Below are 27,814 nucleotides of genomic sequence, written 5' to 3' on the forward strand. Positions count from 1 at the left end.
GCACGATCCCCAGAGAAGGCCCCAGAGCGCTGTGGCTACCTGCTGCGGCAGCCTCCCCACCAGCGCTGCACAACCTCCAGGAGGAATCTGGGGAAACGATCACGAAAGACAACCATCCAGAATTCTGGCCGCACTGACGCTTTCTACATCCACTCCTCTCTGTATTAAGCCAAGAGGATTACACGTATGGGGTAAGTCCCCCTGCACGCCACAGGCCAAGTCTGAACGCCACGATCTCTGGGACATCCGAGGCTCTTCGTGACATACAAGGCCGTACACTTGGGACTGTTCTTGCCAAAGGGCCCTCAACTTACACGTATTAAAACCTTGTGCTGCAAGCGTCAAAGTAGCAAGAGGAAGAACCACCGCCACGCTCACCCCCAGCAGCAGGAGCACGCCCACGTGGGGCCTGGGACACAAGACCACTCCTGGCTGCCACCTGTGCCTGCCAGCTGTCCAAGGCTCGGACGTGAGCACAAACACGGCCGCCTTGCATCCGACTCACCTGAATTCTCTGCCTTCGCTGTACCGTCTACTTGAGGAGGCCCGCGGGGCGGCCGTCTCCAGAAGCAGCTTCTGTGTGAGCCTGCCGGGGGGAGCAGGGTCTCTGCCACTGTCTTCGTCCTGCTCTTGGTCACACTTCCATTCCTCATCTTCGTTCAGAGTGGGCAGGTAGCCGGGTATGCCCTTGCCCGTCCCTGACCCAGAGCTCTGGTCGCTACAGAGCTTCGGGCTCTCCGAGCCTGTCCTCGTGTATTCCAAATAAATATCAGACTTGAGGAAAGAGGGGTAGGTGTTCTCCTCCATGGTGGACTGGATCTCCGTCTGTGCCTGGTCAAACATGGCCGGATCGATGAGCTGCTTGACGATGCAGTCCTTTATGAAGCTCTTGGTGGCCGGCTTGGTCTGGCGGGACACGATGCCGTTGTTATCGAGGATGTACTTGCGGTAGATGGCCTTGGCCAGCTTCAGCCTCTTCTCCTCGTTCGAGTCACAGGGCTCCAGCTTCCTGAAGCCGCTGCAGGCAAACCAGAAGTCCAGCAGGTCAGCACAGTCCTCCTGCTTCAGGAAAGTCCTAAACAGGTTTATCCCATCCTGATCGTCCAGCAGGGAGTGCAGCGACTCGGCCCACTTCAAGTATGGCGGGGTGGGGGAGGCGCTGCCCTCAGGCTCGTACCCCAGGTCCAGGTCGGAGCGCCTCGGAGTGGCTGCTGAAGTCTCACCTTTGACCCCGGCACCTTTCCCGGAGCAGAAGCTGTGGCTGACGGGCCTGGGGTCTGTGGACACCAGTTCACCCTCCTCACCAGGCACTGGGGGGCGTGGGGCATCTTCGGTGAAACTTGCTCCGAGGTCCAAAGGGAAACCCTGCTCTTGGATATTCATTTTGGGACTCTGTGCGTCAATGAACAATGAGCGCTGCACCCTAATACATCAGTACTTATAGCTCCAAAGTGAATCAATCTGTCCTGTTGAAACCATTAAGAGGACAAGGATTAGGAAAGGTGGGTCCATGGAAACATGACCACAGAGGTTTTCTCAAGACAAGACTCGTAATGATGCCCTCCCACTCGAACTCAAAGCCAGAAATTCAGTTTAAATTTTCAGTCTTTCGTCACAAGGTTTATGCTATATTAAAACAATTTGTGAGAACTTTTACAACCACAGGTACGTCTCTGGATCTCAAAAATGAACGCCTAGAACAGGGACACAGAGTGCCACTCCCCTCAGGTGTCTTTCTGCCAGAACATCACGGACACAAGCAGCCTGGGGACCTCCCATCTCAGCCACAACAAGCCCTTCCCTGCAAGCTCTGGGAAGCCAACAGGCCCGGAGAAAAGAGATGTGCTTTCTAGTGTTCCGGGCTGCAAAAACTGGGACGAGAGCCGGTTCCTCACACGTAAGATGAGGATGACCGCCCTACCTGCGATGCGGGATCACCGTGATACTCAGGTACGGAAAGGCAGGCTCGCCGCACAGCACACGGCAGATAGTCATCTGCTCCCCACACCTGTGGGCCCACGGCCACTGTGCTTTCTGCCTACCCCGTCGCTGCACGCCTCATATGCTTCCTAACGTGTGCAAACACGCAAGGACGTGTTCCTTGAGCTCTCAACACACACCTGTACGAACAGTGGTGGGTCACCCAAGGACTCCCCACACACATGGTGGCCATCCCACATCACAGTGTGGACAATATTAAAACATGCTTCCACCACAAAGCTGCCTCTGACCTCGCCTATAAGGAAAGCGCCCTCCTGATAGCAAATAGCAATTTAGTATTCTGAAGAACGGAGGAGACCCGGAAAAAGAAAATGAAGTCCAAATGCAATCACAGCTTTTAACTAAGCGAGCACACGGCTCGCGTGATTCACCTCCATAAGCTCAAATCCCAACTACACATCCTCTCGGGGGTTGGGGACTACAGGTTGCGTGGCTGCTGCGACAAGCCCCCCTCAGGTGTGAAGGAAGGCTCTCCCGGGTCGGGACTCTTTCACGGTCTCCGGTCCTCCCTGACATGCCCCACAGGAGCTTGCCCACGAGCTGGGCTGTACCGCCCCACCTGGCGGCCCGCACTCCTCAAGGTGGTCTGGCTAGAAATGGGCTGGAGAGAAGCGTGTCAGCTCCAAGCACCCAGAGCACTGAATAAGCCAGAGGAAGAAAAATAAACACCTTAAATCTAGTACCAACACCAAGGGCAGCCCTCCCCGCCCACCGCTCCCCACCCCTGGCCACCAGGCGATCCGCCCCCACAGCTGCATCCTCACACTGCACGCACTGCGTGTGCCAGCAGATGCTGATGGCTAGAAGCGAAAAGCCCCCAGAGACAGAGAACGGGTCACAATAACGTGCCCCAGGTGACATTTCTACAGCTAATGACTTCTCGTGAAAACTACCGGGCAGTATGTAATCTCAGCAGGAACAGCCTGCTTCTTAAGGTCAAGGCCCACGGGCCGGGCACCCCGCTGTCACGGACGACTCCGACGACGGCAAAGTCCCTCTCTTTGAGCCCTGTCAACGTGAATGGGCACCTGTGGTGTCTCAGCTCCACACTGGCTCATGGACACCTGATGTCGTCCTGTTCAGGACGCCTTCTTAGGAAGGAGGGCCCGCGCCCAGCGCCCTGAGCCCTACCCTCAGACACATTCCAGTTCGCCAGTCCTGAGAAAGAACCGAGTCACTGCAATTCAACGGGAGCTTAATTACAAGTCACCGTCGCCTGCTCTGGAGACGCAACTATCTCCCGTGTAAGTTACTGGTAGCAGCCTGATTAAACGTTTTCTGCAGGACCCACAACACCTAGCACACTTATTCACTGGCACGAACACATACGACAATTGTCATAGATGCCAAACGTTAGCCCTCCATAGATGCTGAACTACAGCAGGACAAAAACAGCAACAAAACTCAACATCTACCCCTTTATTCACAAAGCTGGCTATCTTTAAAAGCTAACATTTTAATTCACGTGTGAACAAGGCTCCCCCCCACACCGCCCTGATCATTTTAAACTATTTTTCATTGCCCGCGAGAAATAGCTCTTATAACTCACATCTGTTTTCGGCTGTCAACTGACAGACGATCCTCGGTGGCCCCAGAAGCACAAAGACACCTCTCCAAGTTACTGACATTATGGAAACACGCTCTGATTCCCGCCGTCCCTAGGTTCCCACAGCAGAAGCACACCCAGCGTTTTGGTGTACGCACGTGCATACCACACATAAAGCAGTTACGTTAATTCAGGTCAGAGGCAAATGCCCACAAGCCTTGAATCTGGCCAACAGCCTGGAACCACCATCAATAAAAGGATTCCATAAAAGTCCTCCACGGCTCCGACGAATGCTCTACAAGGCTGATAGGGCATTTAAAATCTCCTGTAGTCACTGCTGAGCCATACCCCCGTGGAGCCACAGCAGCCAGCTCCATGCTACACGTATAGACACATGTTCATCCCACTAAAACCTAACTTCATAACTTTTGATTTATAGGAGCCTGGAAGCAATAGAGCATGACTGCGACGCTGTCCTGTCCGGTACCTAAACCCTGAAAAGCTTAGGGCCGCTGTTCCACAAGGTGATCTGCTCCTCCACCTCCTAAATTTTCAAGGACCAATGTAGCCCAAAGGACTCCACTTACTTTTCTGACTCTAGAAACTCAAGAAGCGTCCACACCTCCTGAAAATCCCACAGCAACGCCGTTCTCTGCGCGCCTGTCCATTCTCCTGCCTGAATGTCAGGTTCTCAAAACTGAAACTCAGGGCTAGCACCCGAGTCCAGGTTCAGACCATGTGTGTTCTCCAAAGAAGGGCCTCGAAGCAAGTGTCCGGAGAGCTTCCGTGCAGAAGCAGGGTGAGCACGGGGGCAAAACGGAGGGGCAGGGATGCGCGGCAGGGGCTCCTCATAAACCACCCCAGACCTGCGCGGGGAGGCCCTCCGGGAACTGGGGCTCCCCCTCTGTCCTCAGCGCTAAGCAGAAAGTTTCCCCGCCTGGCCGGGCGGCTCTGCTCCGCGGGCACCGAGCTCCAAGCTGCGGGGAGGCGCTAGGGGCTTCGGGGGAGCGGAGCCGGTGCCCGGGGTTCGGGGTTCGGGCCTCGGAGCCCCGCGCGGGGCCGGAGTCACGGGGCCGCCCCAGGACCTGCGCCCGCGCACACGCGCATCCCGGCCGGGCCCGCGGGCGGCCCCGCTCACGCCCACCCCCCGGGACCCCGCGCACCGCCCCCCGCGCACCGCTCCCGCCCCGGCCCCGGCCCTCGCAGCGCGTCCCCGCCGCCGCCCCGCACGCCCCGAGCCCGCACCCACCGGCCCCTCTTCCGGGTCCCGGCCCGCCCGGCCTACGCGGCCTACAATGGGCGGCCCACAGGCCCGCGCCCGGCCCGCACGACTCACCCGCGGCGGCGGCGGCGGCGGCGGCGCCCCGGCCCGGCTCCGGGAGCGGCGCGGCGCGGCCCATGCGCTCAGCGGCGGCGCGGCGGGCGGGACGGGGCGGGGGCGCGGCCCCGGGCGGCCCCCATCGCAGCGGCGGCGCGGCGGCCCGGAGGCGGGCGCGGGGCAGGCCGCGGGGGCGCCGCCGAGGCCGGCCGCCCGCTCTCACCCGCCTGCACCGGGAGACGCGGCTCCGGACCGACTCCGGCCGGTCCTGCGGCGGCGGCGGCGGCTGCCGCGATCGCTTCCCCGAGCGGGGAGCCCGAGCCCAGAGCGCCGAAGCCCAGGCCGGAGCGCCCCCGCCGGCGCCGCCCGGAAGTGCGGGGGCGGGGCCGGAGCGCGGGGCGGGGCCCCGGAGCGTGGGGGCGAGGCCGAGGACGTGGGGCGGGGCCCGGAGCGCGGGGGCGGGGCCCGGAGCGGGGCCGAGAACGTGGGGGGGGCCGAGAACGTAGGGCGGAGCCCGGAGCTCGGGGGCGGGCCCGGAGCGTGGCCGAGAACGTGGGGGGGGCCCCCGGAGCGTGGGGGCGGGGCCGAGGACGTGGGGCGGGGCCTGGGGAGTAGGGGCTAGGCCGAGAACGTGGGGCGGGGCCCGGGGTGTGGGGGCGGGGCCGAGAACGTGGGGCGGGAACCGGAGCGTGTGGGAGAGGCCGAGAGCGTGGGGCGGGGCCCGGAGCGGGGGGCGGGGCCGAGGATGTGGGGCGGGACCCGGAGAGTGGGGGCGAGGCCGAGAGCGTGAGGCGAGGCCGAGAGTGGGGGGTGGGGCCAAGAGCGTGGGGCGGGGCCCCCGAGCGTGGGGGGCGGGGCCGATATGTGGGGCGGAGCGCGGGGGCGTGGCCGAGAGCGGGGGGCGGGGCCCGGAGCGGGGGGCGGGGCCCCGAAGCGTGATCCAGACCGGAAGTGAGGTCGCCCGGAGCGTAGGGCGGGGCCAAAGGCTCGGGGCGGGGCCAGGACGCGAGCGTTTCGGATACGTGGGGCGGGACTGGCACGGGACGCACCAGCCGGAGCGGGGGGCGGGGCGAAGGCTTGGGGCAGGGACTTGGGCGGGGCCGGAGCACCGGGCGGGGCAGCCTTGAGGAGGGGATCCGGGAGCAGGAGGCGGGGCCCAGAGCGTCGGGGAGGGACCGCGAACACAGGGCGCAGCGGAGAGCGTAGGGCGGAGCCGGAACGTGGGGGCGGGAGAAGGACGGGGACGTAGCCCGGGGCGGGGGCGGGGCCTAGAGCCCCGGGCCCAAGCACTTGCAGGGACGGACGGCGCGGAGGCGGGGCCCGGGGCAGCGGCGGGCGCGGGGAGGGGGCGGGGCCGCCTGGTGGGCGGGGCCAGGTCCCAGGTGCGGGCGTCTGGGTGGGCCTGGGCGGCGAGCGGCGGTGTGGCGGGAGCCCGTGCGGGTGCTGCGGAGCCGCCCTGCCCGGCCGCCGAGCGCCTGGCTTTCCTTCCTACGCTGTCCCTAGGTCATACTGGCGCGGCAGCCTGGGGAGCAGGGCTTCCTGCACCACCACCTCTGCCCTTCACCGTCGCCATAGCAGCTGTTGCCCGACCTGCAAGCACAGCCGGCCAGCTCCTTGTCTACCCGCCCCGGGCCCTTCCCTAAGGGAAGGATGTGGCACTGAAAGGTTACCACTGCCCCTCAGGAATTGCTTCTGGCACCCCCGTGACCACCTAGGGCCTGTGCCCCACAGAGCCACGAGGCCTGCACCTGAAGAGATGCTCCCCGCAGTCTCCAGGGCAGGGCCGTGCCCCGTCCAACAGGCCACCACATCTTCTCCTGGACCCTGTTTGCCCTCCCGGCGCGTCCTCATCTTTCAGGCTCCATACCAGTGCACAAGTCCTGGCTTGGGGCTCCACGGGCCACAGCCAGCCTCCCACCCAGATGTCCACGGGTGGTGCCTGTCTGGGGTGTGCAGGTGTAGGGACACACCAGCCTGCCTCAAGTCTCAGCACAGCATCTCTCCCAGGGGGTCATAGGAAAGGGAGGCAGTGAGGGATGAGGACAACCAGGGACGCATCCCCAGCCTACCGAAGGCCCAGACCACCCAGGGGCAGTCGGGGCTATAGATGAGGGGCTATGCGACCAAGCCCACACTGGCCCCACTAGGGTGATCACAGTGGGGGTCACTCTCACCAGCATCCAGCTGGGACAGTCCCAGGCTCCCCAGTGCAGCCCCTCCCCCACTCCGTTCAGCCTAGGAGTCTTAGAGACCACGAGACACAGTGGGTGGCCTTCTGGGCACAGCGGGGTCTCTGTGGGGTATGGGAGTCCTGGGTGGGCTGGACAAACAGCAAGAGCTCCCAGACACTGGCCCTCATGTTGCCTCCCCGCTCCCAGACACGGGTCCCCAGTGCTTGCCTTGGTTCTGCAGAGCTGCTGCTGTGGCCGGGCCAGGCTCCCAGGGTTGTGTCCACGTCCATCCTCCTCCTGGCCCATGGCGGCAGGTGTCCCCAGGCCCCAGGACCAGAACAGGACCCTCGGGCCCCTGGCTCCTTGGGGCTCCCACCCTGCAGGGACAGGAAGGGAGTCAGAAGGCCTGGAGGAAATGCAGCAGCCCAGCTACCGCAGATTAGAACTGTGGGCACAGAGGGGCGATTGAGCAGGGTGAGAGCAGCCGTGGACCAGAGGAGGGAGCCCAGGGAAGGCCAGACCGGGCCTGCGGTGCTGCAGGGGCGACCTGGCAGGGACTGTGTCAGCCACCCAGACGTGACACCAAAGAGCCCCAGGAGCCTCATGTCAGAACAGGTGAGTTCCTTGATGGAGCACCCTCTTTTCACACACACACCCCCAGTGAAGGGGGTGCCAGGGTTTGCCACTAGAAGCTTTGATTGGATTAACCGTAGAGGACATTTGTTCCGGCTTTCCAGGAACTACATGAAAAACTTAAAAGCAAAAATGAAATAATTTTCTTCAACGTAGACATAAAATGAATACTTAGAAATAAAGCGAGCTTTGAAGCCTTACATGTGGGGCAGCCCGGGTGGCTCAGCGGTTTAGTGCCACCTTCAGCCCAGGGCGTGATCCTGGAGACCCAGGATTGAGTCCTATGTCAGGTTCCCTGCATGGAGCCTGCTTCTCCCTCTGCCTGTGCCTCTGCCTCTTTCTCTCTCTCTCTCTCATGAATAAATAAATAAAATCTTAAAAAAAAAAAAAATGAAGCCTTACACGTGTTCATCCACTTGGCTGAGGAACACCACTCATAAAAAATGATTCAAAGAAATCATCCGAAAAAAAAAAAAAAAAGAAATCATCTAAGATGCACCAAGTATATTGAGGCGCGTCCAGCATGGCCCGATGTGTGATGATGAAAGCCAGCAGCAGAGAACAGGCTGCAGACATGGGACACTGGGGGCACATCCCCATTGTCTTCCTGGGAGGGGAGTGCAGGAGGGACCATGGGATTTGGGCCTCTGGAGGGAGGGAGGGGTCTCAGGCCTAGCCCCTTCTGGGTCTGCCCCAACAGGTGTGGGGGGTGGCGGTGGGAGGGCAGGCGAGGCCCCGGCAGGAGGGGGGGGCGCGGGCTCATCTGGCTGTGGACGGTTGTAGCGGGGGTGGTGAGGACTCCCCCTTGGAGGCACAGCTCCAGCCGCCCGGGCTCCACCCTTCATCCTGGGTGTCTTTCCTCTCTCAGTTCTGAGCTCTGGGGGGAGGGCCAGTGTCGCCTGTGTCCCCACGGCAAACCCCAGATGGATGCACAGCCGTCACACCAAGATCATGAGCCCGAGCACCAAGGCGGCCCGTGCTCGGTGCCCGCTGTTGTGGGTGCAGAGCTCGTGCCTGTAGGGTGGGAACGCTGACCATCCATATTCCAGGGCACTAATAGGTTATTGTCGGAGCGCAGACTCGGGGGTGCTTGCAGCACTTCCTTTATGCATTCAGGAAGAGGCTCTGTGCCCGAGAAAATGCAGCGGGCACCACCCCGCGGGCCCCTGTGGGAGCGAGCTGGATGCCTGGGCCCTTGGGACAGGACGCGGCTGCCCACGCCAGGCACAATGGTGCTGCTCCGACTGTCCCGGGACCAGTGAGAAGGTGCCCAGCACAGCCCATGGACACTCCAGCCTGGGGGACCGCATGTCAGGGCAGGCCCCTGCCTGTCCCCGCTCTGTCGGGATCCCCGTCCGCTTGCCCTGGGGGCGGCTGTGTCATCCAGGCTGGCACTTTGCATCGGTAGTGCTCTTTGGCGTCTTCAGCTGCAGCTGCCTGGGGCAGACACCCCAGAGGTGATCTCGCCCCCAAAAGCCAGGCTGGGCCAGCCGGGGCGTAAGGTCAGGGCCCTGTGTCTAACGAGCCAGCTCTGGCATCAGCTCGCTGTTGGGGGTACCTGGGTGACTGTCACCTTCTCATACTGCTCTATGTCATCCCAGCCCAGCTGTCCCTGCTCCTCAGAGCCGCCACAGGCTCCCCTGAACAAGGCTAGGAGGCCCCACAGCAGAGGTAGGGGACTGCAGCACTCGGCTCCTGCCAGGCCCGGCTGGTGATGCTGCGTTCGTTCCCACGTCCCCTGTCTGGACGACTCACCCAGCAGACCTGACACAGCCCCCACGGGTCAAGGGCCAGGGCTCAGGGCCGACAGGGAAGCAGGGGCACAGCAGCCGGCGAGTAGTCCGAGGGTACCCTCCACACCCGCCCCAACTTGGGCTTCACCCTCAGGGTCCTCCGGGGATCCCGTCGCTCCAGGCCAAGGAGCACCGCGGGTCATCTTCCCATAGTGCGCCTCCAGAGAGATCTGCCGCCAGGGCCATGTCCTCACGACACAAGGACAGGAGGACAGTACTGCACTGAGGCCTGCGTGACCCCGCCAGCCACAGGCGCCTGGGGGAAGGGGGAGAGCAGCCTGCCGCCTTGGGAGCCTCGGGGACACAGCGCTGACCCAGCTCCCGCCTCCCCAAATGCACGCCTCCCACCTCCCCAAATGCACGCCTCCCGCCTACGCCTCCCGCCTACGGCAGGGCGGCAGGGCAGGCAGCTGTGCTCAGCACAGTGAGGGTCCCGACCCAACCCCGCTGGCCCCAGAGGTCTGTGGGCGTCCCCTCGTCAGGAGCCTGGGGCTCAGGTGCAGGCAGGGAGGGCCTGCTGGCCTCCGCGACCCCAGCGCCACTTTCCCAGGATGGGTGGTGTCTGAGGGGTCTCAGCCTGACTTGCAAAAGCAGCGGCTGAAGTCCCGGAGTCCCGAATGGTGTCAGGTCACTCCCCCTTCTGGTAGTGGCAGCCCCTTACACCAGGCAGGCCTCCTCTCTGTGCCTGCTGTCACCTGGGATGTCCTTGCCTGACCCGAGCCCTCCATCCCCGGGGTCTCTCACAGCGCCGGGAGCTCACAGGCCCCTGCCTCCGCTGCGGCCTCTCCTTCTACCTGCCAGACCTCGTTTGGCTCCGCCAAGCCTGTGCGGTGCCAGACACCAGGGCAGCCCATTGACCCCTTGCGCCGGTAGCGGGGGCGGGGGGGTTGGCGAAGGGCAGGCAGGGAGGGGCTGTACCCCCGCCCAGGCCCAAGCCCCTCGAGGGCCGCCCCCGCTGTCCAGAGACGTCTCTCTCGGCTACCTAGGAGCCCCACAGCCGCCGCGGCCACACTCTAAGTATGTGATTACGTATGCTGGGGTCCCTCGGCCCTTTGTTGCTGCAGAATCTGTCGTAGCAAACAAAAGTGCACTGGATTAGCCACAGTGGATTAAAAGATTTGCTTCCCAGAGTTTACCTAATAACCCAACAATCGTGCCGACAGAGGCTTTGAACCTTGGGACAAGCCGGCCAGGCCATCTGGGGGCTCTCGGCCTCCGCAGGCGGCTGCCGCCCATCCCCGCTCCCGGCTCGGCCCCCGGCCAGGCCTGTGCTCCTCCAGGCCCGTGCACCCAATGTGGGGCGAGCCCAGGTCCCGGGGGAAGGCGCAGGGCTCGGAGGTCGGGAGCGGAGCTGGCCAGGCGGGCGGGCAGCAGGCCGCGGTGGGCCCGCCCCCAGCTCGTCCACCCACCCGGTGCAGCAGGGACGCCGGCGCCTCAGAGGGCGGCAGTGGAGGGCAGGTGACGCACCAGGCTGCAGCCCGCTCCGGCCGCCCGCGTGCACTCACACACACGTACACACACAAGCGTGGCCCCCTTTGATCTCCACTGGCGAGCCCCTAACCGCAGCTGCCTCCCCGCAGTCCGCAGGCGGCCCGGGTAATGGGATTTGGCACCTCTGATCCGGGCGGTATGGCCGCTGCCCAGTACAGGTGGATGTTTTTCTCCCTTGTCGCTTTCTTCTTTCTCTTTTTGAATTTAAAAAAAACATGCGCCCTGCACGGCGCGGACGTGACGTGGCCTGTGGCCCAGTGGCGAGAGGGCCCGGCCGGCCGGGGGTCTTTGATGCGGCCTCCGGACGGGATCGGAGCGAAGGACGCAGCCCCGGGCTTCGGGGCTCCCGCCTCGTGCGCCCCTTTGTCTCCAGCCCCAGCGGCCGCGTGCGCGGGTCGGGGTGCGAGGGCCGCCGGGGACAGTGGGCGATGCGCCCGCTTACCTCACCTGGGGGCTCCGGCCGCGCCGCCCTCCCCGCTCCGCCATGCTGCGCTCGGCCTCGGCGCTGCAGCCGCCCCGGGCCGCGGTCCCTGCTCCTGGCGCGGTGGCTCGGCAGGACTGGGCTCCGGGCTGCAGCTCGGGTTCCCAGCGCCGATTGGCTGAGGCGGGGACCAGATGACGGCCTCAGAACCCTACGGTAGCCATGGCAACCAGCCCCTTCAGACACCGACACCCCAGCCACTCCCGATGCCGTGGGAGTCGGCCGCGCGTGGGTCATAGCACCCTCGGAGGGCCAGGCCGGCGGCGCCCCTGCCATGCACCAGCTCCTGACGCCTCGCGGGTGCACTTCACGTGCGCCGCCGTGAGGCGTCCCCGGGCCCGTCGGTGCCCCGCCGGCCACCTGCTGGAGGCAGCAACAATGTCCTGGCGGCCCCTGGTTCCTCGAGGATTTCAGGTCAGGCTTGCCCCAGGGGCTGGAGGCCAGGCCACTGGTGAGCAAACAACGGGTGAGGGTGGCGGGACAAAGGGCCGGGGCCCCACATCAGGGACTCAGAGCCCAGCTTGCATCCCCCGAGACCCCAAGGGCCTCGGCTCTCCTGCCTGCCGACCCCTCCCACATCACTCTCAGGAGCACACAGACCCGCGCTCGCCTCTCAAGAGCCTCCCGAGGCCCCGGCCGGCCCTGCGGCGGCAGAGACCCTGGGCCTTCACAGCGAGCTCTCTCCAACCCACACAAACCTGCTCCTCGGGGCGCCTGGGCCCCGCATCCCGCTGCACCAGCCCACAGCTCCAGCCCCACAGCTCAGCCCTCCTGGTGTCTCCAGACCGGGGCTTCCCGTCGGGGGCCTGACACAGCATTGCCCCGGGGACCGGCCCCCCAGGCCCACCTAGAGCCGCCTGTGCGGGTCCAACGCCTCAAGGCCCCGGATCCACCGGAGCCCCGGGAAGCCACATCCCCCTCCGGGCCCAGGCCCAGCCCACACCTGCTACAGAAAAGAGGAAGAGAGCCGCTGGCACAGGCCTGCGAAGAACAGCGTGAGCCCCAGGCCCTGGGAGGCAGCCAGGACCGCGGGTGCCCAGGGGCAGCGGAGGAGGCCACTGCCCGGGCCAGAGGAGCCTGGGAAACGGGGAATCTGGACGTGGGTCTGCAGGGCTCGCACACCAAGGGGACAGGCTCAGGGTGGGCCAGGCTACACAGCCAGCCCCAGGACTGGCTCCCACCCCGAGTTGTTGGGTCACGGTGGGGGGGGGGGGGCGGGGAGTCCTGGGCCTCAGGGCCTCCCCCACATGCGGGACGCCACAGGCACACAGGTGTTGTCTAGGGGCAAGGTGTGGGTGGGAACAGGGGGTGGGGCCCCAGCCTGGGGCTCGGGGAGCTTGGGCAGGGCTCCAGGCCGCTGCTGCTGAGCCCCTTCAGCTGACCCGGGGCTCCCCTAGGAGGGCATCTGGGGCACAGATCCAGGGGGAGAACCATCGTGCACACGGTGGGTCTCGCAACAGCCCTCACATACGGGGTTGGGCACAGGGCCGTGGGCTGGGCTGGGCTGCGCCCTTGTGACCTCAGTTGCCCTTACTGGGCCTCGGGACCCCACGGTGTTGACGGTCGCACTGGCAAGGGCTCCACTGCCCAGGTCCCAAGGGACCTCCCCATCTACAGCTAGCGGCCAACCCTCGTGTCCGTGGTGGTCCTTGACTGGTTGGGCCGTCACAGAAACAGGCGAGCCTGGGGACTTGCCTAGGGGCTCCTAGAGGGGCGACGGGGGGGACAGGGGTGCAGCCTGTCTGCGCACGGGGGCCAGCACAGGGCAGCTCGGCCTTCTGCAGGCTTGACGGGGGTCGGTACAACCACCGACCCCAATCCAGAGGCCTGAGGAACTGCAGGCACACACAGCTGACACGGAAGAGGACCTGGAGGGGGCCGTGTGGCCTGGTGGGCTCCCAGCGCTCAGCTCCGGTGGGGGTGCAGCAGTGAGTACGCACGGTCCCCATGTCCCCCTTCCCACCTTCTGGAGGGGCAACCTTCCCAGACCTGGGCTACTGCTTTATCTGGGGTGGGCCGGCGAGCACCTCCCTCGCTGACTGCTGAACCTCTCCCGGGCGGACAGTATTTGTGAGAACGTGATCAAACAGATTCTGACTCTGCCCGAAAAGGGCCACAGCCAGAACCACTCACTGTAGGTTCTGGGGAGGGAAGTGACCTGCTGAGGCCACACCAACCTCCTTCCACTGAGCAGCAGCACTGGAGGCGAGTGGGGGCCGTCCCTGGGGCAAGCTGTACGCCTCGGGGAGAGCAGGGCTGCACCCCCGAATGCAGCAATGCCGCTGGGCCTCCAGCACAGACAGGAAGGCGCCTCCTGGGAGCCCACCCACCCCCACAGCGGCCCACCCTCCCCCAGCCACAGGCCCTGGCCAGCCCTAAGCCCCTGGGGCACCGGCAGACACAGGAGCACAGGAGTCCTGGTAGGAGCTGCCCACCTTGACCTGTAGCCTCGGTGAGGGCAGCAAAGGGCAGCTGGGAGCCAGAGCCAATGACCTGGGGGCACGCGGGGTGCACAGCGGGCAGGGGGTGGGTGGACAGGTGACACGAGCAGAACAGCCCTAGGAAGGGGTCTGCTAGATTCGGGTCAGGGCCAAGCGTGGGAACCATCAAGCGGGGGCTGGAAGGGCTGGCCAGTCCAGGACGCCGGCCACGGCGCTGGAGCCAGGCGCTGCGGTGCGGGTAACCCGGCCAGGCCTTGCAGGCCACAACCAGGGCAGGGGCAGGCCGGGCGCTGGCAACGTTTGGTAAAATTTTTGAAAAATGAAAAACTAATGTTTTTTCCATGTTGGAACATCCCGTGAAGAAACAATCATGTGCATCAAGATATGAATCCAGAGGGGCGCCTAGGGGGCTCAGTGGTTGAGCGCCTGCCTTCTGTTCAGGTCGTGTGACCCCGGGGTCCCGGGATCCAGTCCCACATTGGGCTCCCTGCAGGGAGCCTGCTTCTCTCTCTGCCTGTGTCTCTGCCTCTCTCTCTCTCTCTCATGAATAAATAAAATCAAATCTTTTAAAAAAATAATGAAAAGAAAAAAAGAGACATACAAGTCCAGAGTGCACCCCAGAGGAGTCTGGGACTGAGAGAACATTTTTCAGCCTTGCACACAGACCTCAGGACCGCCCCGAGGGCAGGCCCCACCCCTCAATGACCTCCCTGTGCTGTGGAACCTCCAGGGCCCTCCTGTGGCTGGGTTCACCAGCCATGCTCTGTCTGGCCTCCACCTCCATCAGCACAGCCCAGGTGTGTTCACGTCAACAGCACCCTGAGGGGAGCCGGGCACCCCTGGGTCAGCTGCCAGGACCAGGTCGGGGCATCACTCACTCCCCGTCCTCCCAGAGTGATCTGAATGGCTCTTGATGCTCAGTACTCCCAGGACAGGGCCGGGAAAGGGGATCAAGGCACCCCAAGTCTCAGGGCACTGGGCCCAGCATCCCAAGGGGATCCACATCCTGCACCCCCCTGGATGGTACGCCGGCGGAGCCTTCCCCCACTCCCAGAGTCAGCCCACAGCCTCCCTGCCTCTGCCCAGGAGAATGCCACACAGATGAGGATGTGGACACAGAGAGCATCTGTTGCCAGATGCCTCCAACCACCCTGGGCCCTTCCAGAGGAAAGCAAAACATGGCAAGACACCAAAAGGAACCCCGGTTCCACAGCTCAGCCACATCCGGGTCTCTGGGGCAGGGCAGACGAGGTCCAAAACCATTTGGGAGCACTCGGGGCTTCCAGGCAAAGCAGCACACACACGGACAAGTTCAAACTTTACTGACGCCGCCCCAGCTGGGTCTCCACCTCAGGGGAGAAGAGGGGACTACAGAGGCAGCAAGCTGGCCCCAGACCTCTGGGGGCCCTGGGACAGGAGACCCCTGGGGCTCCACAAAGCCCATCCAGCCCTGGCAGCCACTGAGCCAGCACAGAAGATGGGGTTCATCCACCAGCCCCCACCAGACTCGTGCGCCCACGGTGGCGGGGGCGGGGGGCAGGTCCCCGCGCAGTCACTCCCTGCTGGCCCTCTTCTGCACCACCACAGGCTCAGACAGGGCCTGCTGCTCAAGCTGCCCAATCAGCTCCTCCACGTAGACCTTGAACAGAGGGGTCGGGTCCTGCAGGAGCGAGACGGGGTCACAGTGAGCTGCTCCGGGGAGGCAGGAACGCAGCTGCTGCTGGCCAAGCATCAGGGGGGAACGTGGCCCTTCAGGCTTGGCCTACAGCCACCAGCCCAGAAGACAGCCCTGTCCGCGAGACAAGGACCACCTTCCACTGGGGACACAGGGCTCCTGTCCCCATCTTTCCTGCCTTGGGGTCCTAGGCCACGGAGGGTTCCCAGTTCCAGCAGCAACCATCCACTCCAGACTTTCCAGGATGCAGACACAAAAATACCTCAACTCTGAGACTGCAAAGACCCCGGGGCAGGGAGTGCTACTTGGGCAAACCAAAGGTGCCCCCGAGAATCCTTCTGTCCATGAATTTATGAAGTCAGCCGGGGTGCAGGAGAGTATCAGCACGCTGAGGAGAGGGGGCACAGCACACGGAACCCAAGGTTGTGGCTCCATCGGGGCAGCTCCTCCCCAGGCCCACCACGTGCGGCAGCCCTAGGCCAGGTCCTCCCTGGGCCAGCACACGCCACCCCATCTGTCCGCCGGTGCTCACACATGCTCACCTTCTCCTCCAGGAGCCTCTGCTTCTCCACGGCCTCATCCAGCGTCAGGCCGACCCACTCGGCTTCTGCCTCCGGGATGACAAACTCCTGCCCCGGTTGGGGGGGGGGGGGACCAGGCCCACAGTGAGCGGAAGGACCGCCAGCCAACAGGACCCCCAGGGAGCATGACGCACCAACTGAGGCCCCCACCTTGTACTTGTCGAAGATGGCAGCCCTCTTCTGGGGGTTGTCGGGGTGCAGCTGGGGGTCCTGTCGGGCGAGCCGCAGCAGCATCCCTCGCTTCAGGTCCATCCCGAACTTGGAGCACAGATCCTCCTCTGGAGTCTGGCAGGAGACCATGCATGGGGCAGGGCTGCTGGCAAGGCCCTCCAGCCACCCGAGAGCAAAGGGAGGCCCGACGGTGGGGAAGGAGGCAGCAACGCTCGCTGGGGACCCTGCACCCCAGACGACACGCCGGGGGAGCCCGCCCTGCGCCCGCACAGCCCCCGGCTTGCCTTCAGGATGTAGAAGTCGAACCCGTAGGCCGCGTCAATGAGGTCCAGGGTCCGCGCCGTCACCGTGACAGCGAACTTCGTGTCCAGGATCTCGCTGTACAGTTCACGCTGCAACAGCTGTGGCTTCCACACCTTCTTCACCCTCTTTGAAAGCTAAAGGAGGAACAGAAACGTCACGCGCGCTGCTGCGGCCTCCCCGGGGCCGGGCGGGGCGGGGGACGGGGCGAGGAGCGGGGCCGGGGCCCGCCGCCACCTACCTTGTCGTCGCCGACGTACCTGTAGCCGACGACCCAGCCCTCCCCGCCCCAGAGCCCCAACTGCGCCTCCGGCGGCCGGTACACGGGGATGGGGACGTCCTGCACGCGCTCCCGCCGGCCGCCCGCCCCGGCCCCGGCCCCGGCCCCGACCCCGCGCGGCCTGTAGTGCACCGGCGCGGGCGCGCGCGCCTCCTGCAGGGAGCGCAGGTAGTGCGGGGGCAGCCGCGAGCAGATGCCCTCCCGCAGCCACAGCCGCCTCCACAGGCCGACCGGGACCTTGTGCAGCGGCATCGCGGCGCCCCCGCTCCGCCCCGCCGGAACCGGAAGTGACGCGCCGCGCTCGACCGCCGCCCGCTGGCCGAGGAGCCCGTCAGTCAAGCGCTCGCCCCGCCCCCTTCCTGTCCTTAGAGACCGTGGAAAATGCTCCGCGGCGAGGGCCGCAGCCCCAGGCACCGTCGGCCAAGGCCGCATCCTCACCCGCGGCGGAGGGCGGGGCTTGTCACCCGGGCCGCCTCCCTCTCCTCTCCGCACCCCTGCCCGCCCCTCCCCTCCCCCCGCCGCCCGCCCCTCTCCCCTGTCTAAAATAAAACACTGCAGTGTCTCAAAATATCACTGTAAAATATTAAACTCACCAATCACAGCAAAATCAGAGCTACATAAAAATGTCTTGCCAACTTTTAACTCCCGAAACGCCACATAGAAATGTTTCCCCTTTATGAGCCCAAGCGCAGGGGGCCGCGGGCACCCAGGGCAGCAGGTGCCCAGCCCTGCCCGGGCACAGACAGCAGCCCACCGCGGTGCAGCCGCCGCCTCCTGCTTCCCCCACGGAGGACGGGGCGTGCCGGTCGGGTCCCTGGGAGCCTCCTCCCCAGCAGTGGCTCGGCCCACGGGGCAGCCGTGGTCTCTTCCTCTCCAGGAGCAAGTCCCCACACAAGGGCCCAGGAGCCCACGGGCTGGCTGCGGCACTGCACTCCCGGGCAGCTGGGCGGGCCCCCCCCCAGGAGCCTCTCCCCAGGGGCCCCGGCCTCTCCTGGAGCCCCAGGGCCCATCAGCTTCCTGCCTGCAGACTGTGGTCCCCTCTCCCCACACGTCCACGTCAGCAGGGAGCATCCCCATCAGGGAGCCAGGGATGCAGGGAAGGCACAGCTCCCAGGCTCAACGGGGCAGGGGCTGCGGGGGGTGGGCTCAAGCCAGAACCTCACAGAGGAACAGGGACCATGGGGAATCTTTCTCCCCACCTCCAACCACCTCTAGGCAGAACACAGAACGTGCCCCTGCGTGGTACCTGTGGTTTCCAAGCAGCCAGGCCCAGGCCCCTGGGGCCCCCGCACAGGGAGCCGGCAGCCAGCAGGCACAAGGGAATTGGGGGTTGGGGGTGTGGTCCTCTCCTCGGGAGTAAGCAAATAGTGCATTGGGCAATTTTATTCTGTTGGAAATCAATCTGGACAGGGTCCTTCTCCTTTGGTCCTGCCCCTGGCCAGAGAGTCAAATCACAGCTGCAGGCGTCTCTGAGCCGGCCACGTCACGTCACGGTGTACAGCTCCTCTCGGTGGTTCCTACAGATCTGATAGTGGCAAGTGAGCTTCTGCGAGCAGGCCCAGGGCTTAGTGTGCTCCTCACGCGGTGGCAGCAGGAACGCCGCACTTCCTGCCAGCAGCATGTGCCAGATGCTGTGCGTGTAGTAATAGTTGTCGCTGGTCATCATGGAAGTGTAGATGGCGACGGCCACAGCAGCCATGGAGATGCCAGGCAGGAGGTAGAAGGCCCAGCGCTGCCAGGACGTGGGGTAGCAGTGGCGCCGGTGCCCGCAGCGGTACACCTGGGGGAGCCGCCAGGTGAGCGTTGCTGAGGAGCTGCGGCCACAGCCCCCCAGGGCCCACCCAGGTCCGGGCAGCAACACCGTCCTGCGGCTGCAGAGAGGGCCTATGCACACAGACATTTGACCGCTCTCGGGCCAGGCCGTGGGGGGTCCCTGGCGGCCCTCAGCACGTGTGGGGACTCAGGCCCAGGAGCAGAAACCCAGCCCCAACGAAGGGCCAGGATGTCTTGTCCCAAGTAGGGGTGTGTGGGGGAGCCAGACTCAGCCTAACCACCGGGGAGGGGGGCGGGGGGTCCGGGCAGGAACCCTGGCCTGTCCCAGCTCCTTACCCACATGGTGACCATGACCACAAAGGCAAAGAGACAAGGCCCCAGCGTGTTCCAGGCACCTCTGCGGTCTAGCTGCAAGGACATGGCGAAGATCAGCGTCCCCAGGAGAAACAGGACCTGGACAAGACACGGGGTGACCGCAAGGTCACAGGCCAGAGCCGTTTACAGCAACACGAGGTCCAACAGGCGCAGGCAGCCCGGGGACGGTGACCATGCTGCTGTCCCCACGGCCCAGACCCCCTAGGGTTGCTGGCTGGGGGGCAGGTGACCACCTCAGCCCCTGCACTGCTGGGACCTGCGGCTCCCATGGGTCCGCCCACAGTGAATGTCGGAGGCACCAGCGTGGCCAGGCAGGGCACCAGGGCCCATGTCTCCATCAGCCAGGGCCACCTGAGGCGGAAAAGCCCCCAGAGTGTCCTCAGCACCAGGGACTGCAGCAGCACGGCCGGGGGCCTCACCGAACCCGCCCACCCGAGTCCCTGCCCGGCAGCCACCTCGCAGCGGGAGGCACCAGGAGCCATGGGAGGCCCCTGAGAGCCGAGCTCTCGCTCTGGTCTCGTCCTCGGCAGGCCGCATGCCGGGGCCCAGCCCGGAGTCAGGAGTCACTTACGTGTTTCTGGGCCGCCTTCAGCCGTGCCATGCAGAGGATGGTGACCCAGATGGACACTCCCGAGCCCAGAAAGTCGCAGAACTGCAGCGTGTCGTAGCCGAGAATGCACAGCACCGCCTCCCCGGGCTGGTCACACGCGTGATAGAACTGCACACGGGGTGGTGAGAGTGGCTGCTGCCCATGCAGCCCACCCCTGCCCTGCACCCAGGGGGCGCGGCCAGCCTACCGTGGAGAAGAACATGGTGTAGGCGTAGACCGAGGCCTCCACCAGCAGCGCGCGGTGCACGGAGACGGCGATGGGCGCCAGAAACACGAGGTTGCTGAGGGTAAGGAGGAGTGTGGCCACCCTCTGCTGGGCTACGGTCTGCGCAGTGCTGTTGTCTGTGCAGCTCCACCCACGCCAGCCTGCGGGCCCGAGGGACGGCAAGGGGGCTGAGGCCCGCGGGGTGCTCCTGAACGTCAGGGCCTACCCCGCACCTAGAGCCCTGCAGGGAAGCTCATTCCTCACCCAGGAGCAGCTGGGACAAGCCGGGAAGGTGTGGGGCAGGTGTGGGTTAGGCCTGGGCAGGTGTGAGGCAGGCGTAGGGCAGGTGTGGGGCAAGTGTGGGTTAGGCCCAGGCAGGCGTAGGGCAGGTGTGGGGCTAGTCAGTGGCAGGTGTGGGGCAGGTGTGGGTTAGGCCTAGGCAGGTGTGGGGCAAGTGTGGGTTAAGCCCAGACAGGTATAGGCCAGATAGGGGGCAGGTGTGGGGCAAGTCAGGATCAAGTGTAGGGCAGGCCCGGGCAGGTGTGGGGCAAGTCAGGCCCAGCAGGTGTGGGTTAGGCCCAGCAGGTGTGGGGCAGGTGTGGGGCAGGGGAGGCCAAGGTCAGCAAGCAGTACTGCCTCCGGGGGTGGCATCTGTGCCTGGGGTGCAGGGGTGGGGGACTGTGGGTGCATGGTAGGCACGGGGAGGAGGCATCTGCCCTTGTTCTGCAGAGTCGCACTCTGGCCTTGACAGAGAGAAGATGGGCTCTCCGAGGAAGGCACGGGGCTGAGATGCCAAAGGCAGAAGTGTCTGGAGGCGGGGCTCCTGTGGCTCAGCTGGAGGAGCCTACCACGCTTGCTCCCGGAGTCATGAGTTCGAGCCCCACACTGAGTGTGAGGACTGCTTAAATACATAAATGTAAGAAGAAAAAAACAAAAAAGCGTCTGGAGCCTCCAGGGCTGGCCCTCACCCGCCTTACAGCTGCAGCCTGCGTACAGATAGCTGTGTCTGCGCAGCAGGAGACACTGGCCGTAGCGTCCGCAGTCGTTCAGGCAGGGTACCAGATACAAGGCAGTCTCCACGAGGACCGAAGCCTGCTCACACTCCCTGTGGGAAAGGGGCACAGGAAGGCCGGCTACTGAGCTGCGCTGGCCAGGCCCTCGTCAGGGCTCCCAGCGGCCTCCTGGACACACAGAACCACACTTGAGGCCCCCGGGCTCGACGTGTTGGAGGACAGCAGCTGCGGGCTCTGCGAGGCCGACGTGCCCTTCCCCTCGGCCTGCCCTGGGTCCCAGACTCCCTGTACTGCCCCTGGGGCTGTAGCAACAAGGGTGACCAGGTGCAGGAGACGAATGCCTCATCTTGCCCAGAAGGCAACTGACTGCGCGAGGCTTGCAGGACGCTTGGTGGCTCCAGACCTCGAGTAGGGCAGCCCCGTGCGCGGTCCCGCCATCAGGGTTCAGCCGCCTGCCCCCGGTGATGCCCGGGTCTCCAGATGTACTCACTCGGGACTTTCAGGGCACACCAGCTGCAGGGAGAGGTACCAGTTGTCCGTCTCCGGGTAGGGGACGATGAGGTCAGCCTTGCGGGATGCGGCGCTCAGAGACAGGCGGACGCCCTGGAAGAAGGCTGCGGGCAAGTGGGGGGCCTGCTCAGAGGCGGCAGGGGCGCAGCGGCGGGACAGCTGGCGGTGCAGCCCGCCCGTACCTGTGGTGCAGTTGAGCGACTCGTTGAAGCTTAGGAAGGGCGAGGCGGCGTTCACGCAGACGGCCACCCTGGTGCTGTTGGTCATGGCGGTCTAGGGGGACAGGCCGCGCTGAGCTCGGGCCCGCGTTCCCGCTCTGCCCGGCGCTGGCCACTGTCCTCTGTGGCCCCTCCAGGGCTGGGGCCCCCCGGCCTGACCCCGGCCACAGCCCATCTCCCTCGGCACGGCCCCGGGAACACAGCCCTCCCCCGCCCCGGTGCCTGTGCAGTCCCCATCCCCCCAAAGGCTGACCCCGTGTCCGAGCCCGTCAGCGCAGGAAGAGCCAAGCGTGGTGTGTGGGGCGGGGCGGGTGCGCCCCACGCTGAGCCAGGCCCGAGGCAGGCACGCGGGAGGTACCTGGTTGGCCTGCAGGGAGATGCTGAGGGAGCCCCCGCTGTCCGTGCCCGTGTGCAGGTACAGCCGCATCACCGACGGGGTGCCCGACCGCACCAGCACCGACACCCGGTCCGCGGGCCAGAAGCGCACAGACAGCACGTCCGTGTCCTCCCGAATGACCGGGTAGCTCGTGAGGCAGAAGGGGCCACCGCCTGCCCCGCGGCTCCTGCCCGGGACCCAGGAGCCCGCGCCGGGGGGCAGCAGAGCCGCGGAGGCGTTACAGCTGCGGTTTGGGCTGCTCTGCAGGAGGTGCTGCAAGTTCATGGTCCACGGCCTGCAGGCTGTCGGAGGACGGGGCTCAGCTGCGGGGAGCTGGGGGTCCGGCGGGGGCAGAGCCACGCGCACCCGCCCTCTGCACACAGCCCACCTGTGAGGGCAGCCACAGCCCTGAAAGCCACCAACACGTGAGGTCCTGCCAGGCTCTTGGCCGTCACTTGCAGCCACCGCTCCCAGGGTGGTGAGGGCAGCAGCAGGTGGCAGGACCAGGTGAGGCTAATGCACGTGAGCACCTTCTGGAAGTTTCTGGGCAGGGTGGCTGAGCCCACGGTCAGGCGCACGGGGCAGCCCAGGCTCCCATTGGTCACACAGCCCTGCAGCTCCAGCCGCAGCTCCTGGGTGTACTCGGGGATGAAGATTCTGTGGCCAAGGGGACACGCTCTCGCTCAGGCTCCCTGACTTGCACCACCTCCCGCATCATTCCCACGAGGTGCTGGCCGAAGGAGGGGGCCGCCGGGCCCTGAGACCCCGGCCCCACGGTGAGGGCGCGGGGACCGCCCAGTCTGCCACACCCAGAGGCAGGGCCTCCCCAAGGTCCCACTCACTTGAGGTAGCTGGGATGGGAGCGGAGAGTCTGTGGAAGGGGAACATCAGGCTCCAGGATAGAGACCTCGACGGCCCGCACAACCAGCATGTCAGGATGGAAAGTGTACACGCAACTGGGAGAGACAAAACCCTAGGAGAGAGAGATGTGGGGGTTGGGGCCATAGCAGGGGACCCGTGGGGGGGGGTCAGGGCCGGAGCAGGGGGCCTGAGGGGGGGGTCAGGGCCGGAACAGGGAGCCCGGCAGGGGTCAGGGCTGGAGCAGGGGGCCCGGGGTCGGGGGGGTCAGGGCCTGAGCAGGGGGCCGGCGGGGGGGTCAGGGCCGGAGCAGGGGGCCCGGCGAGGGGATCAGGGCCAGAGCAAGGGGCCTGCGGCGGAGTCAGGGCCGGAGCAGGGGGCCTGGCAGGGGGGTCAGGGTCGGAGCAGGGGGCCCATGGGGCCGGTGGTGGAGGAGTTCAGGGCTGACCACTGAGCTGCAGCAGTGCACAGGGAAGCAAGGCAGTGGATCCTAAAGCAAAAGCGGCCCCAAGGGCATAAATGACGAGGGTGGGGGGAGGGGGGGTCCCGCACTGAGGGCCCTGCCCCCACCCCTCAAAGCGGCCCTTTTACCTTCACCTCAATCTTCTGGGATGAGGGAGGCAGGTGGGCAGCCATGAACCAATCCCCAGGCGCTGGGTGGGAGACATTGACGGACGCATTGCTCTGCAGCATCTTGATGAAGAAGGGGGACTGTACGGAGGTGTTGGCGGGGAAGCCGGTGCCCAGGGGGTTGATGACAGGAGGCGCGCCGTAGCGGAAGTACCTGCAGGCGGAGAGCGGCAGGTCGGGCGCAGGCCCAGGGCGCGGGGCAGGCGGCAGCGGGCAGCGGTACCTACACGGTGACCTCGGCGTGGCTGCAGGCGGGGCCGCCACCCTGGGACACCTGCAGCAGCCAGCGGACCAGCACGGCGTCAGGGGGCACACGGAAGTGGAAGAGTCTGGCGCTGCCGTACCAGCTGTAGAAAGATAGCTTCTGTGGGGACTGCGAGAACTGCTCGGACACCAGTCTGACATCTGCAGGTAGAAGGGGCTGTGAGCCAGGCTGCAGCGCCCACAGCGCCCGCCTCCCCACGCGGTCCCACGGAGACATGAGCAGAGCCCCGGCGGGTGCCTGACTCGCCAACCCCGACGCGGCGCCGCCCTCTCCTGCCCTGGCAGCTTCTCCGCCTGCTGTCCCACCCGGCCAGGCCGCATCCTTCCAACCCCCGGCCCCACGTGGTTGATCCCCGGGCGGCACAGCCTTGGACCCTGAAGCCAGCTCTCCCCCGACCAGCAACAACGCGCCAATCGGGCAGCTTCCACGATGAGCCTCCGGACATCGGGCACCCCAAATGCCTGAGACCTTTGAAGCACGTCCCCGCACACCCTCCCACACGCGGTCATGTAGCCCGGGCAGCTCCGAGGCCAGGAGACGGAGGCTGAGGGACGCAGGAAGTGCGCCGCGTGGGAGCTCCAGCCCATCTCCCCTTGGCCCTGGGCACGGGACCCCTGAACCCTTGCACCCCCTCCTCTGAGCCTCCCCTGTCCCCTGCTGGGGTTCCACTTGGGTGAGGGGATTCAGGCCTGGAGACCGGCCACCTGCTCAGACCCACGATGACCTGAGGCACAGCCAGACTAGAGTCTGGGGGGGAGGCAAGCAGAGACCTCGGGGGATGGAGCCCCAGCCGAAAGCCTGGCCCGCGGTGATGACAGAGGACCAGCTGGTTCCTGGACTCTGGTGGGCTCGTGCAGACCGCACAGAGGCACGGCAGGGGCCCCTGGCAGCAAAGTGCCCACAGCCCCAGCCTGGAGCGCCCCTCCACCCGCGGCATAGAGCTCTCAGGTCCCCACCTGTGTGCAAAGCTCCCCGGCTCGGCTCCCCTGCCCTCCCCGCTCTAAGAGTTTGCACCGGATGCTCACCCTGTCTTGCCAACGTTTCTAGGACCAGCTCTGAGTCGTCAAGGGCTCAGCAGAGGCCTGAGGCCTCACCCCCGATTAGGGCCCTCCTGGGAGTGTGTGCCCAGCACAGCCTGCACCAGAGCAGGCGTCTGGCCCCACGAGCACTGCCCACCCACAGCCCTCCCTCTCGGGGCTCCCACAGAACAGAAACACCCTAAATGTTCTCTGTGTTCTCAGGAGCAGCTAGCCAGGGGTGCGGGCCGTGAGGTGCCTGGGCTCGATGGCAGGCAGTTTGGCCCCAGCACCAGCTCAGGCCCCGTGCCTCCTGTGACCTTGGCTGTTCCTCCCTTCCTCTGGGTCCCAGCTTCCTCGTGAGGTGGCTGAGGCAGACAGCACCTCCCCTCAGGCACCCTGTCCTCTGAAGTTAATGGATGTTAAAGTGCTTCCGGGAGAAACCCCGCTGTGGACGCAGGAGGATGTGGCCTCTTCCTCCCCACTGGGAGACAGGCTGCCTGCCATCACCCCCATAGCAGGCCGGGGCCCCTCCAGGTTAAGCCAGATGAGCAGGGAAGGAGCTGGCCCTCCCGAGGAGCAATGGCAGAAACGATAGGGACCCACTTGCACAGCCGGTCTGAGGTCCAGAGGAGCCCACATAGCAGAGAGCTCAGGGGACGCTCTATGCAGGACGGAGTCCAGACTTCCCAGGTGGCCGTTGGCCACCGGGTCCCATTCCCCCGGTTGTGGGCTGAGTCCTAGAGCTGTCCACCAGCGGGGCACCCAGCACCCTGGCCTGAACGGGGCAAAGACATCCGGCAGCCGCCAGCGCGGGAGCGCCAGCCTGCGGACACCTGGAACACAGGTGGTAGCTGTGACATTTCCCCAGGTGCACAGGAGATAAGAGACCTGCTCAAGGTCGCCCTGAGACCCAGGGAACCCCTTACCAGGGCGACATGTCCCCTCCAGCATCCCAGCCCTACGGCCCGACCTCCTACCATGCAGTTACGTTGCTGAACAGGAGCCCATTACCTGTATCAGGGGGCACCAGCCTCCTGCACCCCACCCCGCCCTGTGGGCCCCTCCAAGAACACAGGATCAGTCGGAAGAAAGTCTGTGAACCTGTACTGGGAACCCATGTGAGGGCACGCTTCCCGCACCCTCCGGAGCAGGGCAGGTACCCGGTAAGGACACCCTGCCCGGGCACAGATGTCAGGACCAGTGGCCTACCCTGTCCGCAGGCCTGCGCCCCCCACCCGGGAGCCCTCACCCAGCCCTGACCTCAGGATGGAGAGGAGGGTGGACACAAAAGTGGCAACGTCCAGCGGAGCAGCTGAACCAGAAACCAATCTCCCGGGAAACCACCTTTCAAGTAGAGCTGTGCCAAGTGGAGGCCCAGCCCTCAAAGACACAGGAGCTCGGAGAGTTTCAGAGAAGGGGGGGCAGGGAGCCAGGAGTGGAGGGGAGCACCCCAGGCTATGCCAGCCGCCGGGCATCTGGGCCCCGGGAGACCAAGGCAACGCTCAGGGGGCTTGACACCCCCAAGTGTCTCTCCCCCAGGCAGGACCCTGAGGAGCCACTTCCCGGGGGTTCAGTACAGGGAGGGGACTCTCTCGGGGCAGAACCGCCCAGGCCTACCCCTCTCCTCAGGTCCACCTGGAGGCCAGCGGCCAAGAAGCAAGGCCAGCTGTGGGGGTCACCGCCCAGGGCTTGGCTGTGACTCTGTGGAGGGTGAGGACGGACGCCCGCGGGGCCCACTCCCAGACCCAACAACTTTCTCCCGCCTCTGCCCACCTCTGAGGCCAGAGGGGCCCGGAATCCCACCGCCCAGCGCCCCAGCTGCGCCCTGCGCCCCTCCACGCCCCGCCACACCCCCCATGCCCCTCCGCCCAGCCCTGCGCCCCTCCACGCCCCCCACGCCCCTCCACCGCCCTGCGCCCTCCACTCCCCCCCACGCCCCTCCACCGCCCCGCGCGCCGGTTCGGCCGCTACCTGGGCGCCCAGGGAGGGACCCGCGAGGGGCCGCGGCGGCAGGTAGGGGCGCCGGCGTCCTCCCAGCCCACCTGCCCCGCCGCCGCCGCAGGTGAGCGCACAGGCGCCCCAGCCGAGTCACAATCCCCCCACCCCCGGCTGCACCCCATGGCGCCCGCGCGGCTCACCGCTCCTCCTGCCGTCGCCGGCGGCCGCGGGGGGGGCCCGAGCGAGCAGCAGCAGCAGCGGCCCCGCCACCGCCGCCACCGCCGCCGCCCCCGCCGCGCCCCCGGCCCCCGGCCTGGCCCGGCCCATGGCTCCGCGCTCCGCCCGGCGCTACCCGGCCCGCGTCCCCCGCCGCCCGCCGCCGCCCGGGCAGCCGCCGCCACTACGGCCCCCGCCGCCGCCTCTGCCCCGGGCTCCCATCCTCCGGCCGGTCCCCGCCGCCGGCGCCCCGGGCACTTCCGCCTTCCTGGCCCCGCCCCGCCGCGAGCAGGGCCAGAGCGGGACCCACGGGCGGGGGCGGGAGGGGGCGCGGGGGCGGCGCCAAGCGGACCTGGGGCACCGGGAGGTGCACGCGTCTCGGGGAGGTCGTGGACTAGGGGTGCCGACCCGACGCCGCGCGCAAACGGGGGGACGCGGGGCGGGACAGGATGGAGGTCACGCGGTGCGCGCGGGGCACGTGGGGCAGGGGCGGGGCGAGACCCAACGGGGGGCGTGGGAGGGGGCGTGCGAGACTCAGCAGGGGGCGTGGGAGGGGCGGGCGAGACCCAGCGGGGGGGCGTGGCACGGGGTGGGGGGCGGAGCGAGACCCAACGGAGGCGGGGGAGGGGGCGGGGGGCGGAGCGAGACTCAGCAGGGGGCGTGGGAGGGGGGCGGGCGAGACCCAGCAGGGGGCGTGGGAGCCGGAGGGAGACCCAAGGGGTGGGTAGTGAGACCTGGGGCCCGGGGCCCGGGGCTGGAGCAAGAGAGAACAGCAGTTGTCACTGAGAACAGTAGACCCAGCGGGGCACACGAGGCACGTGGGACGGAGAGGGTCCCCGGGGGTCGGGGGCTGGCGCGAGGGACGTGGGACCGAGAGGGCGCGGGAACCAGGGGTTCAGAGGGGAAGGTGGCGGGGCACGAATGCG

General features: G+C 66.0%; 3 protein-coding genes across 9 annotated transcripts in view; all 3 read right to left on the bottom strand.

Annotated features, from left to right (window-relative positions):
* AXIN1 (axin 1) overlaps window positions 1-7,418 on the bottom strand; it is a 62,919-nt gene extending 55,501 nt beyond the window's left edge. For 5 of the 7 annotated variants that reach the window (XM_072835019.1, XM_072835018.1, XM_072835016.1 and 2 more), the window contains exons 1-2: window positions 4,884-4,949; window positions 506-1,466 (exon numbers count right to left, since the gene is read on the bottom strand). In XM_072835019.1, the coding sequence (XP_072691120.1) occupies window positions 506-1,383 (878 nt within the window). In that variant the 5' untranslated portion in view covers window positions 1,384-1,466; window positions 4,884-4,949. Of the gene's footprint in view, window positions 1-505; window positions 1,467-4,134; window positions 4,539-4,883; window positions 4,950-7,264 lie in introns of those variants that run through there. The other 2 variants (XM_072835014.1, XM_072835013.1) reach the window with 2 other exon arrangements.
* A 7,762-nt stretch (window positions 7,419-15,180) lies between these two features.
* Window positions 15,181-17,164, bottom strand: MRPL28 (mitochondrial ribosomal protein L28). Its single transcript, XM_072835049.1, has 5 exons — window positions 16,844-17,164; window positions 16,587-16,739; window positions 16,282-16,416; window positions 16,093-16,179; window positions 15,181-15,535 (listed from the first exon to the last, which is right to left on the bottom strand). The coding sequence occupies exons 1-5, from the start codon at window positions 17,132-17,134 to the stop codon at window positions 15,428-15,430; spliced, it is 774 nt and encodes a 257-aa protein (XP_072691150.1). The 5' UTR covers window positions 17,135-17,164; the 3' UTR covers window positions 15,181-15,427.
* A 1,083-nt stretch (window positions 17,165-18,247) lies between these two features.
* PGAP6 (post-GPI attachment to proteins 6) lies at window positions 18,248-26,999 on the bottom strand. The gene is made up of 13 exons (XM_072835048.1): window positions 26,873-26,999; window positions 23,678-23,855; window positions 23,412-23,604; window positions 22,805-22,935; window positions 22,351-22,619; window positions 21,945-22,264; window positions 21,551-21,641; window positions 21,349-21,472; window positions 20,814-20,950; window positions 19,828-20,006; window positions 19,602-19,748; window positions 18,992-19,108; window positions 18,248-18,662 (listed from the first exon to the last, which is right to left on the bottom strand). Exons 1-13 carry the CDS (start codon window positions 26,997-26,999, stop codon window positions 18,366-18,368), a joined length of 2,310 nt encoding a protein of 769 aa, XP_072691149.1. The 3' UTR covers window positions 18,248-18,365.
* Window positions 27,000-27,814: the final 815 nt, after the last annotated feature.

This window comes from Canis lupus, chromosome 8 (genome assembly GCF_048164855.1).
Source record: "Canis lupus baileyi chromosome 8, mCanLup2.hap1, whole genome shotgun sequence".
Lineage (NCBI taxonomy): Eukaryota > Metazoa > Chordata > Mammalia > Carnivora > Canidae > Canis > Canis lupus.

Bases quoted from the DNA above. Each gene is read 5' to 3' on its own strand.
- MRPL28 (XM_072835049.1), bottom strand. From the start codon at position 17,134: ATGCCGCTGCACAAGGTCCCGGTCGGCCTGTGGAGGCGGCTGTGGCTG. The intron at 16,180-16,281 runs GTGGGGGCCTCA...CAACCGGGGCAG, and splicing joins CCATCTTCGACAAGTACAAG to GAGTTTGTCATCCCGGAGGC. The intron at 15,536-16,092 runs GTGAGCATGTGT...TCGCTCCTGCAG, and splicing joins AGAGGCTCCTGGAGGAGAAG to GACCCGACCCCTCTGTTCAA.
- PGAP6 (XM_072835048.1), bottom strand. From the start codon at position 26,999: ATGGGCCGGGCCAGGCCGGGGGCCGGGGGCGCGGCGGGGGCGGCGGCG. The intron at 23,856-26,872 runs GTGAGCCGCGCG...TTCTACCTGCAG, and splicing joins CGGCGACGGCAGGAGGAGCG to ATGTCAGACTGGTGTCCGAG. The intron at 20,951-21,348 runs GTGAGTACATCT...CCTTTCCCACAG, and splicing joins GTGTGCCCTGAAAGTCCCGA to GGAGTGTGAGCAGGCTTCGG.